General features: G+C 38.6%; 1 protein-coding gene across 2 annotated transcripts; it reads left to right on the forward strand.

Moving 5' to 3' along the window:
* Window positions 1-1,395: 1,395 nt before the first annotated feature.
* Window positions 1,396-7,894, forward strand: LOC137025069 (tripartite motif-containing protein 16-like). Of its 2 annotated transcripts, XM_067393083.1 has the most exons (6): window positions 1,396-2,040; window positions 2,977-3,072; window positions 3,167-3,400; window positions 5,045-5,204; window positions 5,321-5,368; window positions 6,092-7,894. In XM_067393083.1, exons 1-6 carry the CDS (start codon window positions 1,474-1,476, stop codon window positions 6,607-6,609), a joined length of 1,623 nt encoding a protein of 540 aa, XP_067249184.1. In that variant the 5' UTR covers window positions 1,396-1,473; the 3' UTR covers window positions 6,610-7,894. The 2 variants fall into 2 exon arrangements, with proteins under 2 accessions (XP_067249184.1, XP_067249185.1); XM_067393084.1 differs by lacking the exon at window positions 3,167-3,400.
* Window positions 7,895-19,509: the final 11,615 nt, after the last annotated feature.

The raw sequence follows: 19,509 nt of genomic DNA on the forward strand, positions 1-19,509 counted from the left end.
CAGATTTGTCTTTAAATCCGTTGATGGGTGTTTTCCTGTTCTGTCAGATAATACAAGAGGGTTTTGTGAGAGAATCAATAGATTTAATGTGATCAGATCCACGTGATGGGTTCTGATTAGTTTATTGCTGATGAGCAAAGAAGTCCTTTAGACAGAGTCCTTTGTTAAAAGAAGTCACGTCATCACTTCTGTAAAAGCTAGGTTTTTCCTGTCAGGAAATGGATCTTTTGGACCAAATGAAGCTTTGTTCAATCATGCCTCTGGCTGATAAAGCCATTTGGTAACGTCTGTCGAACGAGTCCCTACATAATATTATAAAAAAAAAAATATATATATATATATATATATATATAAAATTTTGAATGGAAAGAGTTGAAGTATGTTTTAGTGAATAATATTGTCATATGCCAAACCATGGTAATTTTCTGGGTATGCTGATCTTACGGCAGCTTTGGCATTTTGTATCGCCAGGTTTCCATCCAAGGTTGGTTTTTTTTTTTTTTTTTTTTTTGCGAAAAAAGGTTTAGCTACATAATATCACTGCGCGTGCTGCACCCATGGTACGGCAGCAAAGTTCCTCGATTATTACGACGGAATGAGAGTATTGTTCCTAGCCATATCGGCCTAGAAAAACGCAACTTTTCATTTTCCGTCGGTCTTAGTACATGATGTAACTACAGAAGAGTCAAGTTTTAAATAGGAAAAATATCGAAACTCTTTGGTCATTTTTTTTTGAGCGAGATACTAATGGTCTAATCAGATTAAATGAACTATTCTAAGCTATGCTAAAAGTGGTACCGCCAGACCCGGAGATCGGCTGAATGGATTCTAAAACGATAAAACTCAACTGTATAACACTAGGGGAGTTGGAAAATGAGCCTATTTTCAAAAAAGGTCCTTCCTTTAAAGCAATTAAAAATACTGTTTGGTCAGTGGAAAAGATTGAGAATAAATCTTCTCTGAAATGTATTTTATATATATTTTGATTTTAGGATGAAATCTACGAAAAGTTTATGAGGCCCCTGGAGTTTTCAGTCCTGCAGTACAGTTAGTAATTAGGATGTAGTATTACTGCAGTTATTAAGGGTGTTGATCTACTTCTCTGTAATTCTTTGAGTTTCTGTCTGACATTGGCATCTAGTGGATGTTTTATGTTCTATGACTTTACAGCAGGGTTCCTCATTCCTATTCCTGACACAACAGAGTTTTTATCCAACTGTAATTGAACACACTTTGATCAACTTATAAAGATCTTTGCATTAACAGCCAGGTGTGTGGGAGCAAGGTTAAAACTGAACTCTGCAGAAATTAGTCTCTTCAAGAGCAGGAATGAGGAACAAGGCTTTAGAGACTTGCAGACAAACCTGTTTTACACACATTACTCAAACACAGAACCAGGAAACAGGAATCATCTGTTCAAAGAAAGAGAATAAGTGTAGACGAGCTTTTGTATCTCTGTATTCATGCAGTAAAATGGCAGAAGCCAGAATTTCTCAGGATGAGTTCATGTGTTCAGTGTGTCTGGATCTCCTGAAGGATCCAGTGACCATCCACTGTGGACACAGTTACTGTAAGATCTGTATTACAGGCTACTGGAATCAGGAGGATCAGATGAGAGTCTACAGCTGCCCTCAGTGCAGACAGACCTTCAGTTTCTCCACCACTTCAGCCAGCATGGTGTTTTTACATAAAGCAGGTCTTGGACTGAAGACTAAACTTACTGCTGACTGTTACGCTGGAGCTGGAGATGTGCAGTGTGACGTCTGTACTGGAAGAAAACACAAAGCCGTCAAGTCCTGTCTGGTGTGTCTGAACTCTTACTGTCAGAATCACCTTGAACAACATGAGAGTTTGTTTAAAGGAAAGAGACACAATCTGACTGAAGCCACTGGACGACTGCAGGAGATGATCTGCCCGAAACACGACAAGCTCCTTGATGTTTTCTGCCGCACTGATCAGAAGTGTATATGTGTGCTGTGTATGATGGATGAACATAACCACGACACTGTATCAGCTGCAGCACAGAGAACAGAGAAACAGGTATGAACTATGAACTAGACAGTGATGAAATAATGATGACACATTCATGTGTTTCACGTGTTTGTTGCAACATTTATTAACAGGCAACACCATTCACACTGCCACCTTCGGCGATGCTGCATAAGCATAAGTGTAGCTGCAAGTAGAGTTACAGTACTGAGCAGAAAATATGGGTCTTGTTGGGCTTGATGCAGGTTAGCCACAGTGACGGACACATGAGTCACTTTCTATTCATTAAGGGGCCCATTGGACACTATTTTTAATGAAAACGGAAAACTTTTTACGTGTTTTGGCCGTTCATTAACATGTCAATGACCTTTTGAAAACGCGTTTCAAAGTAGGCTACAAATTTTTGAAAACTATACTGCTATTTTCTCTGTGTAAACTACAAAATTCGTTTTAACAGCATTGTCTGTACACAAAAAACGCAAAAGGAAAAACATTTCCGTTTCAGACTAAATAAGTTAAGGCAGGAATGCACCAAGCCGACGGTCGGCCGTCGGACAGTTTTTGTTCGTCAGCCGACTAAGTTTTCTCAGTGTGTTCCTCACCGTCGGCTGAAGTTGGTCCTCATTGCCTCTTTTTTTTGGGCTGAGCTCATTGGTCCGTCAGGCCCTCTGATTATTCTGGCTGTTTTGCTACTGTCACCTGCTGGTACGGAAAGGCATTTCATCTTACGCAGGCGCAGAACGGACGTGCTACTTGGCCGTCGGCTGTCGAGCGTTTGTTTTGGTGTGTCAGGGCAACTTTGGACCCAGATGCTGCCGACGTGAGCCAAGCCCGCAGTCTGCTTTCGTCTCCACTAGTTTGTCAGGGTCACCTTGGTGTGCTCCTGCCTTTAAACCCCCCTAATTTTATTGGATGCATTCAGTTGTTCACAAAAAGGTTTTTGGTTTATTTTTATGTGATGTTTACTGTTATTGTTTTTTCCTCCAGAAACAGCTGAAGGAGACACAGAGGTCATTCCAGCAGAGGATCCAGCAGAGACAGAAAGACCTTCGACAGCTGAGAGAGGCTGTGGAGTCTCATAAGGTGAGACGAAGAGAAGTTTAAAAAGTCTCAGTCAGGACTCTCCTCTTTCAGTCCCACTGAAGCCACTGTGTGATTGTGATGTGTGTCCTAACAGCGCTCTGCGCAGACAGCAGTGGAGGACAGTGAGAGGATCTTCACTGAGCTCATCCGCTCCATTGAGAGAAGCCGCTCTGAGGTCACACAGCGGATCAGAGATCAGGAAAAGGCTGCAATGATTCAAGCTGAAGGACGACTGGAGCGACTGGAGCAGGAGATCAATGATCTGAGGAGGAAAGACGCTGAGCTGGAGCAGCTTTCACACACACAGGATAACTTCCATTTCCTACAGGTAACAGAGATCTAGGGTGCTTTCACACCTGCCTCATTTAGTTTGGTAGAATCGCACTAGAATTTGTTGCCCCCCTTGGCGTGGTTCGTTTGGGCAGGTGTGAATGCAGCACTAGGGTGTGCAACAAAAGCGGACCAAACAAGCATACCCCCACGTGCAGCTCTGATACTCTTGTTACCCTTCAGGATCACGGGTACCTGCACAGTGACATCAATAATGTGAGTACCAGGAAAGCAGGAATTGTGTACCTTACCTTTAGCAAAGGTAGTGTGGATGTGCCAGACAATGTAGTCTCTGATGGTCATGTCTTGCGAAAGGGGACGAAGTGATTCCAGGTGAAAATCTTGAAGATAAGGGGCGGCTGAGGGGGAGAGGTCCTCGCCTGCGGCCTGGTTTGCTCTTTCTACTCCTGAAGCACCCGGGATCCACATTGCCACAGTGAAGGAGACCTTGGATGATCGCGTCCTGGATGCACGGGCCTTGTGCAGAAAAATACATGGAGTAGAGTTGGTGGGACTACTGATACTGAAAACCACAGATCTAAACTATCTTAATGCCCATGTCTAAATAACAGTGTAGTTGAATGAATGAATGAATGAATGAATGAGGCATTTATATAGCGCTTTCCTATGTACTACTGTACACCCAAAGCGCTTTACAATCATATCAGGGGTCTCTCCTCATCCACCACCAGTGTGCAGCATCCACTTGGATGATGCGACGGCAGCCACAGTACATCGGCGCCAGTGCGCTCACCACACACCAGCTGTAGGTGGAGAGGAGAGAGAGTGAAAGAGCCAATTCAATGGATGGGGATTATTAGGAGGCCATGATTGGTATGGGCCTATGGAGGGAATTTGGCCAAGGACACCGGGGTTACACCCCTACTCTTTTACGAGAAGTGCCATGGGATTTTTAATGACCACAGAGAGTCAGGACCTCGGTTTAACGTCTCATCCGAAGGATGGTGCTTGTTACAGTACAGTGTCCCTGTCACTATACTGGGGCATTAGGACCCACACAGACCACAGGGTGAGCACCTCCTGCTGGCCTCACTAACACCTCTTCCAGCAGCTACCTGGTTTTCCCAGGAGGTCTCTCATCCAGGTACTAACCAGGCTCAGCCCTGCTTAGCTTCAGTGGGCAACCAGTCTTGGGCTACAGGGTGATATGGCTGCTGGTAAACAAGTTTTAGTCTAGTTTTGTAATCTATCATGATATCTGTCATGATCTATGGTTTCAAAAGCAGCACTAAGATAAAATAAAACTAGCAATGAAATGCAGCCTTGGTCGGATGCTAGAAGCAAGTAATTTCTAGATTTAACAAATGTAGTCTCAGTGCTATGATGTAGCCTGAAACCTGAAAATTTGTTAATTTACTAGGGTCTAGTTGTTGGTTCTTAATGAGTGGCTTAATAACCACCAACTTGAAAGTTCTTGGGATGTGACCTACAGATAAGTTAATAATATTGAGAATGTCATCAATTGGCATGTATAATAATGAATATGAGAAGAATGTAGCTGATGCTGTGAAAGTGTTGGATGGAGTTACTAAAGATAAGTCAACAAGAGCCACACAAATCTCATAGCAGTGCAGATTATTGGGTGTGGAGATGATGCATTTTGATTTCTGTTTTTTTGTAGAGTTTCCAGTCTCTCTCAGCGCCTCCTAAATCCACAGATGTATCCAACAATCCATTCAATTCTCTCTTCTCTTTTGATGGTGTGAGAGAATCTGTCTGTCAACTGAAAGACAAACTGGAGGATTTCTGCAGAGAGGAGCTCAAAAAGATCTCTGACAGAAGTAATGCCCTAGAGAGTCCTCCATCACCACATATCATGTAGAACATGTTTTAGGAATAGACGCAGTGACCATTTTCTCTTATGACAATCACACTGTTCATGTCTTCTGATTTCCAGTTACTTTCACCAACATTGTTCCCAGGATCAGGAATGACTTCCTACAATGTAAGTACCTAAGAAAACAAGCAGGAAAATACACTGAGTGTTCTTCTCGTAGAAGGTGAAGGAATATATGAGAATGAAAAGAGTTTTATAATTGATCATGTAAATGCACAGGATATCTGGTAAGCTGTAGTAAAACACTATGTACACTATGTAACTTGTTTGTATTCAAAATGTACATACTGAGTGAATACATCATGAAACTATTTGGTAACACTTTATTTTAAGGTGATTTATTACACGTTACTACATGTACTTACTATGTAATAACAGTAAATTATGCATAATTACAGGTAACTAACCCTAAACCAAACCCTAACTGTAACTCTATAGTAAGTACATGTAGTTAATTAATATTACTCAGTACTTATTTGAGTAAGTACAATGTAACTACGTCACCTTAAAATAAAGTGTAACCAACTATTTTCCAAACCGTGTTTTTTTTGTCTTATCATAAATCACTATGGCCTATCATAAGTATTTATATTCTGACTATTTTAGACCAAGTGGTTCACCAACAGCTGCAGAGTAGCCAAGTACCTGCGTGACTCTTCATAGACAAAAACTAGTAGCTCCGACTACAATGTTGTTTTGCAAGACACATGCAGCTTTGTTTATCAACACAGTTACATAGTATAACTTTAAACAAATGCCAAAGAATTCAGCTACATTAAAAGATAAGATATATTCATAATTAATGATCCTGACGTGTTTTCTCTCCATCAGATTCCCATCAGCTCACTCTGGATCCAAACACAGTGAATAAACGCCTCCATCTGTCTGAGAGGAACAGAGTGATTACTTACACTAACAAAGAGCAGCCGTATCCTGATCATCCAGACAGATTTGATGTGCATCATCAGGTGTTGTGTAGAGAGAGTGTGTGTGGACGCTATTACTGGGAGATTGAGTGGAGTGGAAGGTGTGTGTTTATATCAGTGTCATATAAGAGCATCAGCAGAAAGGGTGAGGGTTATGAGTGTGTGTTTGGACGTAATGATCAGTCCTGGAGTTTGAACTGCTCTTCCTCCAGATACTCATTCAGACACAATAACATAGTAACTGATCTCCCTGTAGTGTCCAGCAGTAGAATAGGAGTGTATGTGGATCACAGTGCAGGAACTCTGTCCTTCTACAGTGTCTCTGGAGACACAATGAGCCTCATCCACACAGTCCAGACCACATTCACTCAACCGCTCTATCCTGGCTTTTGGGTTTGTTCTGGATCAGTAAAACTGTTTTGATGTATCTGAATGGTATATATGTCTGTTTTCCCCACTGAGAATTACCACCCCTTTTGCTTCACTCATACATTTCAAATACACTTGGACAGTAATTGCTCCCAATGAGAGAACAGTACAGGCTACAAGAAACAGGCATGCAGTCCCATAGGAATTGAATAATAATTCATTGACAAATTGGTCTAATGAATGAACATGCATTTCTCCAGTACATTTTGTGTATTACTACTGTTTGTATATTGTGTTTTTGTATATTGTATAGTGTTATGCATGCCAGAATATAGAACTGCTAGATAAGGTAGCCCCATCTAGAATGTGTCTCCTATCAAAATAATTGTTGAGTAATGACTCTTTGGTGGACATCTCCTTCTCATAGTATGCAGTGTGTGTTTGTTAGATTTATCAGAGTAAAAATGGGCACAAACTGCTATCTTACTCCAATCAAATGAGACAGCAAACAAAGGAACTTTCTTCTTGAAAGTTGTTTTTCATTAACTTTCTCTCATTGGTCAAGCCAAAACTCCAGGGGTGTGACATCTGTAGAACTTAAAAGCCAACACAAAGTTCCCTATGTGCTCTTGCTGCATCTACTGATTGCTGTTCATGTGATACTGTCATGTTATGCTGGTCAACAAATGATGAAGGAGATTGACTCAAACAGTCTTTATTAATCCATAATTTCTCAGAACATATGAATACCAAAGAGATAACACAAACCAGACTTCACAGAAATGAGAACAAACTAAACTGACAAACTAGGTACAAAGGACACATTACTCTCTAGTTTGATTTTGTTCACTTGTTTATGAGTAACTGTCACGGTTCGGTTCAAGAAGAAGATGAGGAAGAAGGCTAGCATGTAAATTAGGGAACAATTATCGGCCAAAAATGGCATTTTCGGTTTTTGGCCAAAAGAGAAAGAGAAAAAAGGTCGAAAATATGCCGGCTGAGGTGGAGTGATGGGCTCGGAAGCTGGAGGCGGAGCAATAGGATCAATATGACTCAGACAGAGACTTTGGTTTTTGAGGTTTCTTGCTGTACCCCTGCAACATAGCAAGAATTGTCCAAAACTATTGTTCTTGTACAGTGGTAGACCATTAACATCCAGTTCTAATCTAAAGACATGTTGTGGCGACCAGGGCGGGCGAGAGCCGTGAGGGAACGGCGCGAGGCCGGTGACGCAAGTGATAACGAGCATGACCTGGGAGGCGCACCGGCCTTGAGTCTCTCACGGAGGAGCTCCGGGAGCATAAAAGGAGGAGCGACGACCGTGAAGGACGAGAGAGGACCAGGCCTGGACTTTATTTTATGTTTTATTATGTTTGTGTGGCCGGCAGACGTCCGCGAGGGTCTGCCGGCATTACTTTCGTTTTGTTCTTTGTTTATTTTGAATTAAACTTTTGTTGAACGTTCGCCGGTTCCCGCCTCCTTCTTCCCACATTTACGAACTGTGTTACACATGTATATCTGGGACAAAAGACCACAGATTATTCAACAGTATTCCATCAGTTTTCCAAAGTAGTTAATTATTGACCTGATAATGTTTCTATGTTGTTTTATTTTTTATGTAATGTTCATTCATCTTTTAGCATAGAGGGATGGTGAACTTGTAGAACGCAGAGCAGGGCATACAGTGCAATCAGGGAAATGCTAAACTAATGCCTCGTTTCCACTGAGCGGTACGGTACGGTACGCATTTTTTTCCGTTTCCATTGTCAAAAGTTGTGAATGGTACCCTAATTCCGAACCGTACCGTACCACTTTTTTTGGGACCCTTTCGTTGGGGTACCAAGCACAATAAGTACCGTACCAAAAGGGTGGAGCTACACTCTGCAGAACGTTGATTGGTTGACAGAGAATCGTCACTTGCGCGTGCTACAAGGGGAATGACAACACAAGAGGCGCCACACACAATGTGGTTCAGACAACGCGTGCATTAATTATCTTCACTTCATGTAGGCTATATAACAAAACAAAATATAAAACACAACCCTGCCTCTTTTCATTTTTATTTAAAAAATATGAAACCTATTAATGTGTGGTTCAGGCAATATGTGCATATGTACTCTGATTATCACTGTATGTAGCCTATAATAAAATGAAATAAGACAAAACAACCTTCTCTTTTTGTTAAACGTCAGTTTTAATTATCAATAATAACCATTATAAATAAAATATGAGAAGCTATACAATAAGAAATAAAGACAAGCAAACAGCGCACTACAACGGTAAAGTTAAATAAATATATAACGTTAAAGTTATAAAACTTCACTTTCCCCTCAGCCAAAACGATTTGCCCGGGAACAAATTATAAATTCATGAGACCAAAGATTGCCCGTTATACACAAGATGAATGATATCTTGTTTTTAACCATTACAGAGACATCAGAGCCAGCGGCGAATGTCAGAAGGACTAGCCGAGGTACAGCTGCTCTCGGCTGGGTACATGAGCACCGAGCGCCCGGTGATCGCCTGGATCTCACAACTCCGACAACGTCAGATCAAATTTTCAAATAGGCGCTATCTTTATAAATTAACCACAGATTTGAGATTTAAACAACTACATTCTCGCCTGAAAAACTTTTAAAACTACATTTCATGACACAGTAAAATAGTTTTTAAATTACGTGGGTTTTCTCCTCCGCTTGCTGGTAGGTGCTGCGGCATGGACGTCTGAACTTTGCGATCTTGGTATTCTGAAACGCTGAATGCAAAGGAGCTCGTCTTCTTTTTGTGACAGACAGCCTCAAGCCGAGAAGCAAGAACACGATCTGCTGTAGTATGTCCTCCATTGTTGTTTACTATATCGTTTTCTTCTTCGCGCGAGAATGACGTCGATCACTATTTTCCGGCTACACCACGCCTATCAAGTAAGGGTACTGTTTGCGGTGGAAACGCAAGCCTGATCAAGGTGTACCGCTCCGAACCGTACCGCTCAGTGGAAACGAGGCATAAGATACCCAGTCAGCGAGAGAACCCCTCAAATCATCAATAGTGTCAGTGCATGCATCACTATACTTTTCGTCCTCATCAGACACAATCTGCTCATTCCCTCCATCACTTCTGCACTTCAACTCCTCCTAAAACCATGTGGAAGTTCCATTATTAAAGCCTTCCTCATAATTTATTTCAAATTCTTCGATGTCCCACTCAATTTTTTGTATTCGTATTCGACCAAAAAAGTGTTTCCCAGGTTGGCAACCATTGTTTTAGACCACACTGAAATTCCAAGTGATCTATTTTATTCTTTCAGTTTTGTTTTTAATTAGACAGTATACTAATTTAGCATGCAGATGTAAAATACATAAGCAGCCCCTTGTGATCACAAATAAAAGAAAGCATATGGGATTGAATGTGTGTCCTTTTCATGTGAAAAAACGATTGATCCTGATTTGATTGTAAATGATAGATGAAAAATCCTGAAATTACTATCACGGTACTTTGTAACAATTTCATAACAAAGGTCAAATATTGATAATTAAATCGTATATATAATCGTAGATTTAACAGGTCAATATACAGGTCAATATTAAATAAAAATACTATGGTAAGAGAGCAGTGAACACACTATTACAACAACTCAACACAAATCAACAACTATCGCAGAGCTGCCGAAGATCTTTGCTATGTTAAAGGGATAGTTCACCCAAAAAATGAAACTCCTGTCATCATTTACTCCCTCTCAAGTTGTTCCAAAACTGAATACATTTCTTTGAATAAGTGTGCCAGATAAGTGTGCCATATGCATCAGACGTTCAGCCAACAGTCCGTGGGCGTGATATCTGAGGCTGAGACTATTGACTGCCTACTTCAGCAATTGGGAATGAAAAATATTTTGTTGTAAATTTCAATATTTTGCAACAAACTGTTAAAATGAATATATGATTTCTGTGCATGTCAAAGTCATATTCTTGTAGGGTTTAAAGGGGAAAAAAATAGAGAAAATGTTGACATTTTGTGAATGTTTTTTTAATTATACATGTATAAAAAGAATAGTATTAATACATTGTCCACTAATTCAGTCAACTATGTTATGAACCATTTGTTATGAAAATTGATGTTTTGTTCAGGTCAAATGGACTATGTGGAAATTTTATGAATTCTTGAATGTTGTGAACATTGCTGAAAACTAAATACTAGATATTACAATTATTTCTACTTTTTATCATTTGGACACATTATATCTGGACGTACGCACTTTTCCTGGTCAGATTACTGCAGGTTTTTGGAAATCTAAGATATTCCTGCAGCTCGCCAGGGATTTGGATGATGACTGGTGATCATTTATATGTAAATGACATTACTTAGGTGTTGTTTACAATGCAGAGAACTGAAACCATTCAGCTGCGTGCAAGTTCAAGATCATTTGCGATTTATAGATTTCACATCTGAAAGAGATATGCTCGTTTTCTGTGTGTACGTTCATTTTATGAATCACACGTGAGCACATTGTAGAAATGTAGGATCAAATTTAGGACAGTTTCTGCGCAACATTTTATAAATGATAATTTACCAAAAAATGGTGTTTTTCAAAGTCAGTAGAAGGTCACTTCACTGTCCTTAGTTATTAGAACTGTGACCTTAATTGTCTACCACCTGAAAACTGTTAGTGTCTTATGGAAAACAGTATGTTTTTTTTTTCTTTTTTCTTTTTAATAAAGATCTATAAAGCTTATTTGGATTTTCCAAAATCATCTTTAAAATACAGTTTATATGATTTAAATTTTGCTATTTTGTTTTAGTATCATTATTACTTTAGTTCATGCAATTCTCTTTGTTTTGTATTTTGTAGACGTCCCTATCCTCCATCATTTCATTATAAAAATCTATGGGTTGCTATAAATCAAGGCAGATTGAAGTATATCCACCTTATTTTTAATGTAAGAGCAGCGCACAGCCATTTGTTACTTGAATGCGCAAGGTTTCCGGTGTCATCCACTTCTCATAATTTTTAGCTGAAACAGCTCATTATGCTGTCTGATATTTCAGAATGGTGTTTCTTATATTACATTAAGATATTGTTGTAGTTATAAACACACTGTTTTGTAACGCAAATAGTTTTACAGCTTACTGCACTTTATTTCTCTATTCACAAATGGCAGCTAATGAATCAGAAATCTCGCACATTTACAGAAAATAGCTTATATCTGCATTGTAAAATTAGGCGGATAGGCCTACACAACATTGTGTTCTCTTCTACATTTTAAAACAATTTATTGAAGAAAAAAAAAACTTTCTTTGCTATTATCCAAAAACATTCATGATTTGTTAAAGTTTTTAAAGGCTAAATGTTATCAAACATCAAGCCAACTTGATCTCAGTAAACATTTTGACAAATTCAAGCACATTTGTACTTCATAGATAAGCAAGTTTGTATTATTATTGGCTGGCAATGTCTTCACTTTGAATATGAGGCATTCCAGGTTCTAACAAGACTTTTTTTTGTACTCTCCACACAATAAAACTGGTCTAACTGGTATTTATGTAAGGATGTGGGTAAGTATGCATGAAGATTAAATAAGGTGACGAGTAATGCAGTCATGTATCTGTTATGAGCCAATCACAAGTGTCTGCTGTCAGGATAGGCCAATCATGTTTGGGATGATACTTGTTATTTGATCCTTCACAGTCACGGGTAAAAGAAATCGAAACCAGCAGTTAGAATCTTTCTCTGATAAGACATCATATAAGATTGCTGTAAACCAAAGCTTACAAGTTCAAGTTTTTTGGTAAGTCATAACTTAACTCATAACTTTCATAATGTTGTCATTTAAATGTCTTGACATTTGATGTGTGTGTTCAGGTATAACTATACTTGTGAGGTCCAAAATGTCCTTATTATTTAAATATTACCTCACAAATATTGTGAAAACTGCTAAACACCGACTAGGGAGTTGGACCTCACTAGATGAAAAGACTTATAACTCGTCCAAATCATGTTTCTATTTACATTTAGTGTTTTGCACAGGTTTGTGTGAGGATTATATTTCGGGGTCCAGTGAGGAAGTAGAGAATATCTTCTTTTCTGGCGGTTTCCCATTCATACGAGGTCCGCTAATGACAGAAAATATCATTAACCTGATATAAAAACAATAGAAGTCTATGAGACACCCTTACTAATATATTCAAACAAACATTCACATGCCTGTATGTGTATTTGGTATATATTTACAGTCAAACTCAATTAAGAGTTTACTGCAAGGCGTCAGGCACAATTAATGAATAGATGTTTATTATATAATGAATTATATACATTTCTGTGAAATTTGAGTCAGTACAGGTTTAAATAAGGTTTTTCTCAACATTCATATCAAGTTCAACACTTACTTATAACCTATTTCCCCCAGTGTTTGAGCCACCGGTTGGTTGGGTCCTTCCCAGAAAACAGGGCGTAGATATAATTCCTTACATGTTTTGTTACTAATCTACCATCATGTTTTCTCCTCTGCTTAGTAGTGAAGAGTACAATAGATGAGGTTACTGTTTACACTGCAAAAAATGCTTTTCTTACTGTATTTTTCTTGTTTCCTGTCAAAGCAAAAACTCACTTCATTTTGATTTTTTTTTTCTCCTAGAAAACAAACAAACAAACAAACAAACAAAAAAAAGTAAAAAATATCTTTTGAAATTTTACTTGTTAAGTAAGAGCATCTGGATTTAAGAATTTTTAGATATTTAGACTGTAAACAAGACAAAATAAGAAAAGCATTTTTTTGCAGTGTACAAACAAATACTCAAAGACAACACTTCTGGGTTCTTTTCACAGCCCTGAAAAGACCTGTATAATATACTGTCTTATGGGCACTTTGTTCAAATGAAGGTGAAAATTAGCTGTGGCCTATCAAATGTAGCTGGTTTCAATGACTACACAGATAAGTTTGAGAAAACTCTTGTGTTTAGTTTCAAACAGGTATTTCAACATTTTTTTTTTTTTCACGTTACATGGCTAACATTCTCTGGAACAGGTTTTATTTTGGGTAAGAGATTATAAACTAAAACTGGACCAATCAGCTGTGAGCAAAGTGACATATATATGATGCACTAAAGTCACTGTTAATAATATAATATATTTTTGATAAATAATTAGTACACTACACATAAGAAGCTACAATATGTAGTTTTTTCGCCACTAGAGATCACCTATTCAAAACAAAGTGTAGCTTTTTTTATGTTGTCTTCACCATACAGCCAGTGGAAAAGAACCACATTTTACAGATGCGCTTAGCAATCAAACTTTTGGTATAGTAGCATTCTAAGTCAAGTTATGTCACCATTTTTTAAATAGTGCTTTGTACAATAAAGACTGTTATATATAGTATATAACAATAGTAAACAGTCATTATTCAGTTGAAATCAGTTCAGTGTTGACTAATTTCGGTTCAATAACTGTGTAAAGTTCATCAGTTATAAAATAAATTAAATTCAGCTTTAAAGCAGCTCTGCAGAAAAGAGTGATGTCATCATCCAGCTAATTTGAGTTCTCTTAAAGTATTATGTATGCACACATTTTCTTCTTACCAATATATGGAGCTTTACACTCAATTAACACTTCAGCTCTGATTTAGAGACTATAAAAAAGCTAAAATAATATTATATGAAAGTACATAACCTTTACTCCTAGAATTATATTTTAGTGGGTTTCATAAGAGATGTTAGTGACAGAGGTTCTTCATACCACAGCAGACATATTTAATTAATCTAATTAGCACCTGCCTGGCCTGTGACACTGTAAAATTCACTGGCCAAATAGAACATTTCCATGGCACAATCACTCTTCATGTTCTTTCTGTTTCTTCATATTGTCTGTCTGGTTGTTGAGGGCTTTGAGGGCTATAATCACTTTGTAAAGAACAGGAAGACATTTGATTGGTGCAGAATCTTGTCACTTTAGATCAGTCCACTCAAGAATATCTGTGTTAGACAAAACAACATGCCTTGTACAGGTCGGAAAATCCTATGAGCGTATTTCACAATTATTTTTGTTGTCTTGTTACAAGACAACGCAAAAATACATAAGACAGCGCAGTCCCTGAATGCACATTTCTCATGGCAAATGTGTGAGTCAGCAACCCTGCATTATAGAATTATATTGTTTATTATTTTTCTTTTATGCAACATTTATGTTGTCAGTGTTTGTAAAGGCATGGCTGAAAATCACATTTAATTCACAGGAGAATGAGTGAGGAGAGGGAGGAGGAGGACGTTGTTCACTACCAGAACCAGAGAGCAGCATCTCCAGACCCCAGCCTTGTTTCTAGAAAGAGTGATGGATCCATGGGTCCACCTGAAAACTTCTGTGGTAAAACAGAGACCTTTAACCCCAGGTGAGACAAAAAAACAGTACTGGGGACAAGGGTAATAATTATAACTTAAACATCAGTGATAAAGGGGGAGAATCTGATTTATTGAGGTGACTTTCTTAATATCATCAGACAGCATTATGTATCAGCTGTGTGTCTATGAAGAGTGTCCGTGACTTGCGTCCTTTCACTTAATAGTTGGTTCCGATTAGTTCAGTGACTGTTCATTGATTACGTTTCACACTACTGGTGATGTTTGATTAGTATTGTATGTGTTTTGAGGGAGTGATTGAATTGATTCAAGTTACCTGTCATTGCACAACCTACAAATCCCAGCATAAACGCTTCCAATGAATTGTTCTTAAAACATCTACATTCACACACCACTGTTAATTTTTATAGAAAAACAAACATAGGCTACTGCATGTGTGATTTGGCATTGCAGAAAGCATGCAAAGAACGCTTTCTTTATAATCACAAAAAAAGGCTCTTAGTTAATCACAATCTCACAAAAGTTCTGTTTTAATTAATGGAGCAGTCTACACTGCACAATAAATAATTTATTTACATCAAGTCTACACTTTGTTATAATGATAGGATTCGAGAGGATGCAGAACTCAGCACCAAACAAAACTCAAAAACTCAGTGGATTCTAACTTCAACACTTCTATCTGTTTTCAAGAAATCGACATATGTTTAGGATTGGTTATATTGCTCAACACTGTAAAATCAAAAGCTGTAAAATATATTTATGTTGTAAATAGAAACCTTTCATGCTCTCTGGAGTGCAAACACATATGCACTGGATCTCTTGCCAGCATGCTATTATTACGGAGTAAATGTCTCAGGTTATGACTGTAACCATAGTTCCCTTTTGAGTGAACTCCACGCTGCATCTAACATTGACGTTATGGGGAACAAAAAACCCACTGCACTATACTGACAAATGGCTGTCCTAGTGTGAAGCTCTATAGTCCAGGTCCAGGCTATAGAACGTTATAAGTGTGTGCGGGGAAGACCAGCCCACAGCATCACATACTTCTTGGAAGGAAACTCTTGACAATAAAACCTTTGAAGCTGCCACTCTTATGCTCTTCCGCATAACAAGACAACGCAAAAAATACATAAGACAGCGTAGTCCCTGAATGCACATTTCTCATGGCAAATGTGTGAGTCAGCAACCCTGCATTATAGAATTATATTGTTTATTAATTTTCTTTTATGCATCATTTATGTTGTCAGTGTTTGTAAAGGTATGGCTGAAAATCACATTTAATTCACAGGAGAATGAGTGAGGAGAGGGAGGAGGAGGATGTTGTTCACTACCAGAACCAGAGAGCAGCATCTCCAGACCCCAGCCTTGTTTCTAGAAAGAGTGATGGATCCATGGGACCACCTGAAAACTTCCGTGGTAAAACAGAGACCTTTAACCCCAGGTGAGACAAAAAAACAGTACTGGGGACAAGGGTAATAATTATAACTTAAACATCAATGATAAAGGGGGAGAATCTGATTTATTGAGGTGACTTTCTTAATATCATCAGACGGCATTATGTATCAGCTGTGTGTCTATGAAGAGTCAAGTCAAGTCAAGTCAAATTTATTTATATAGCGCTTTTACAATTGGTAATTGTTTCAAAGCAGCTTTACATATTAGAAGCACAGAAAAAAGGGAAGTGGTTAAAAATAAGCTGTACAAACAAGCGTGGTAATATGTAACATATACAAGATGGTGCTACATTAAGCCAATGTCGACTGACTCCCAGGGGTGGAAAAAACCCCCTAGGAGAAAAACCCAGCGTGCTAACACTGGGAAAAAAGTCCTAGGAGGGAAAAAACCCCTTGGAAGATATATATAATATATGTAAATGGATATGGAGATCAAAATCTGAATTATACATTTTTATTATAGAGATTAAAAATAGATTATATATAAATATATGTAAGCGGATACGGGGATTAAAAATCTGAATTATAGATGCAGCCAGAACTGGATCTGTAGGCCCATTGTCTCCTGGGCTACGTTGTAGTCAGGTCCAGACACAGGTTCTCCATCTGATCTGGATACGGCCTGGATCCAGCACCCGGCAAACCTCAGGATAAGCAGAGAGACAGATATTAGCGTAGATGCCATTCTTATTCTGATGTACAGGTATATCTAGTGTTATAGGAAAAGTGTGTCCGTGACTTGCGTCCTTTCACTTAATAGTTGGTTCCGATTAGTTCAGTGACTGTTCATTGATTACGTTTCACACTACTGGTGATGTTTGATTAGTATTGTATGTGTTTTGAGGGAGTGATTGAATTTATTCAAGTTACCTGTCATTGCACAACCTACAAATCCCAGCATAAACGCTTCCAATTAATTGTTCTTAAAACATCTACATTCACACACCACTGTTAATTTTTATAGAAAAACAAACATAGGCTACTGCATGTGTGATTTGGCATTGCAGAAAGCATGCAAAGAACGCTTTCTTTATAATCACAAAAAAGGCTCTTAGTTAATCACAATCTCACAAAGTTCTGTTTTAATTAATGGAGCAGTCTACACTGCACAATAAATAATTTATTTACATCAAGTCTACACTTTGTTATAATGATAGGATTCGAGAGGATGCAGAACTCAGCACCAAACAAAACTCAAAAACTCAGTGGATTCTAACTTCAACACTTCTATCTGTTTTCAAGAAATCAACATATGTTTAGGATTGGTTATATTGCTCAACACTGTAAAATCAAAAGCTGTAAAATATATTTATGTTGTAAATAGAAACCTTTCATGCTCTCTGGAGTGCAAACACATATGCACTGGATCTCTTGCCAGCATGCTATTATTACGGAGTAAATGTCTCAGGTTATGACTCTAACCATAGTTCCCTTTCGAGTGAACTCCACGCTGCATCTAACATTGACGTTATGGGGAACAAAAAACCCACTGCACTATACTGACAAATGGCTGTCCTAGTGTGAAGCTAGGAAGACCAGCCCACAGCATCACATACTTCTTGGAAGGAAACTCTTGACAATAAAACCTTTAAAGCTGCCACTCTTATGCTCTTCCGCATAACAAGACAACGCAAAAAATACATAAGACAGCGCAGGCCCTGAATGCACATTTCTCATGGCAAATGTGAGTCAGCAACCCTGCATTATAGAATGATATTGTTTATTAATTTTCTTTACGCATTATTTATGTTGTCAGTGTTTGTAAAGGTATGGCTGAAAATCACATTTAATTCACAGGAGAATGAGTGAGGAGAGGGAGGAGGAGGACGTTGTTCACTACCAGAACCAGAGAGCAGCATCTCCAGACCCCAGCCATATATCTATGAAGAGTGATGGATCCATGGGACCACCTGAAAACTTCTGTGGTGAAACAGAGACCTCAGAACAAAACTCAGAACAAAACTCAAACACTGAGTAAGTGGATTCTAACTTATACACTATCTTGTTCAAGATCTTGTTGTTTTGTTCAAGAAGTCAACAGATATGTTTGGGATTGCATTGCTCAACACTGTAAAATAGATAGCTGTAAAATATATTTATGTTTTAAATAGAAACCTTTCATGCTCCCTGGAGTGCAAACACATATTCACTGGATTTCTTGCCAATATGCTATTATTATGGAGTAAATGTCTCAGGTTATGACTCATAGTTCCCTTTCGAGGGAACTCCATGCTGCGTCCACACTCTGGGGAATGAAATACCTACAGCACTATACTGACAAATGGCTGTCCTAGTGTGAAGCTCTCCAGGCACAACGAGAGCACTTTTGACACTGGAGTATAGTCCAGGTCCAGGCTAGAGAACCTTATAAGTGTGTGCGGGGAAGACCAGCCCAAGCATCACATACTTCTTGGAAGGAAACGTTTGACAATAAAACCTTTGAAACTGCCACTCTCCTGGTAGAATGGGCCCTCACAACCAGAGGTGAAAGCAAGTTGCACATTTAATAAACTTTAGAAATAGCTTTGACAATCATTTACTAATGGTGTACTTGGAAGCTGAGAGACCCTGCCTGGGTGAACCAAAGCAAACCAGCAGCTGGTCAGTCTTATGCCACTGAGCAGTCAGGTGGATGTAAGCCTCATAGGCCCTAGCTGGACAAAGCAAATTAAGCTTCTCTTGGTCTGAGATATGGGATTATGAGATATCTTAGTTATCTTAGAGATAAAAATACAGATATCATCTCTAGGCAATTTATGTGCCAAGAGAGATTATGCCTTCTCCACATACTTTGAGTTGAGCGGCCATCTAGAACCTGTTCACACGTGTATTTAGCGTCATCCACTTGTGATCCAATTTACCAAAACACATCTTAATACCAGGTAGAAACAGAGCCTAAAGGGGACCATCAAAATGAAGTATTACCCTTATTCTTGCTTATCTAGGATAGATTCTGCATTTAAAAAAAAGATTTTTGTTGTATCTGAGCTGGATTTGAAAATTACTCACATGACTCTATCTAGATGGTCTTGCTCTCATTTATCCTTTGTGTTGTTGCTCTCGTTTCTGCAGTGTGAATAGAAATGGTCAGACTGGAGGCCTGCAGCGGAATTGTCACCAATCAGTAAATAATGAACTTCATAAAGTCAAAGAT

Source organism: Chanodichthys erythropterus, chromosome 8, assembly GCF_024489055.1.
Source record: "Chanodichthys erythropterus isolate Z2021 chromosome 8, ASM2448905v1, whole genome shotgun sequence".
Classification (NCBI taxonomy): Eukaryota; Metazoa; Chordata; class Actinopteri; order Cypriniformes; family Xenocyprididae; genus Chanodichthys; species Chanodichthys erythropterus.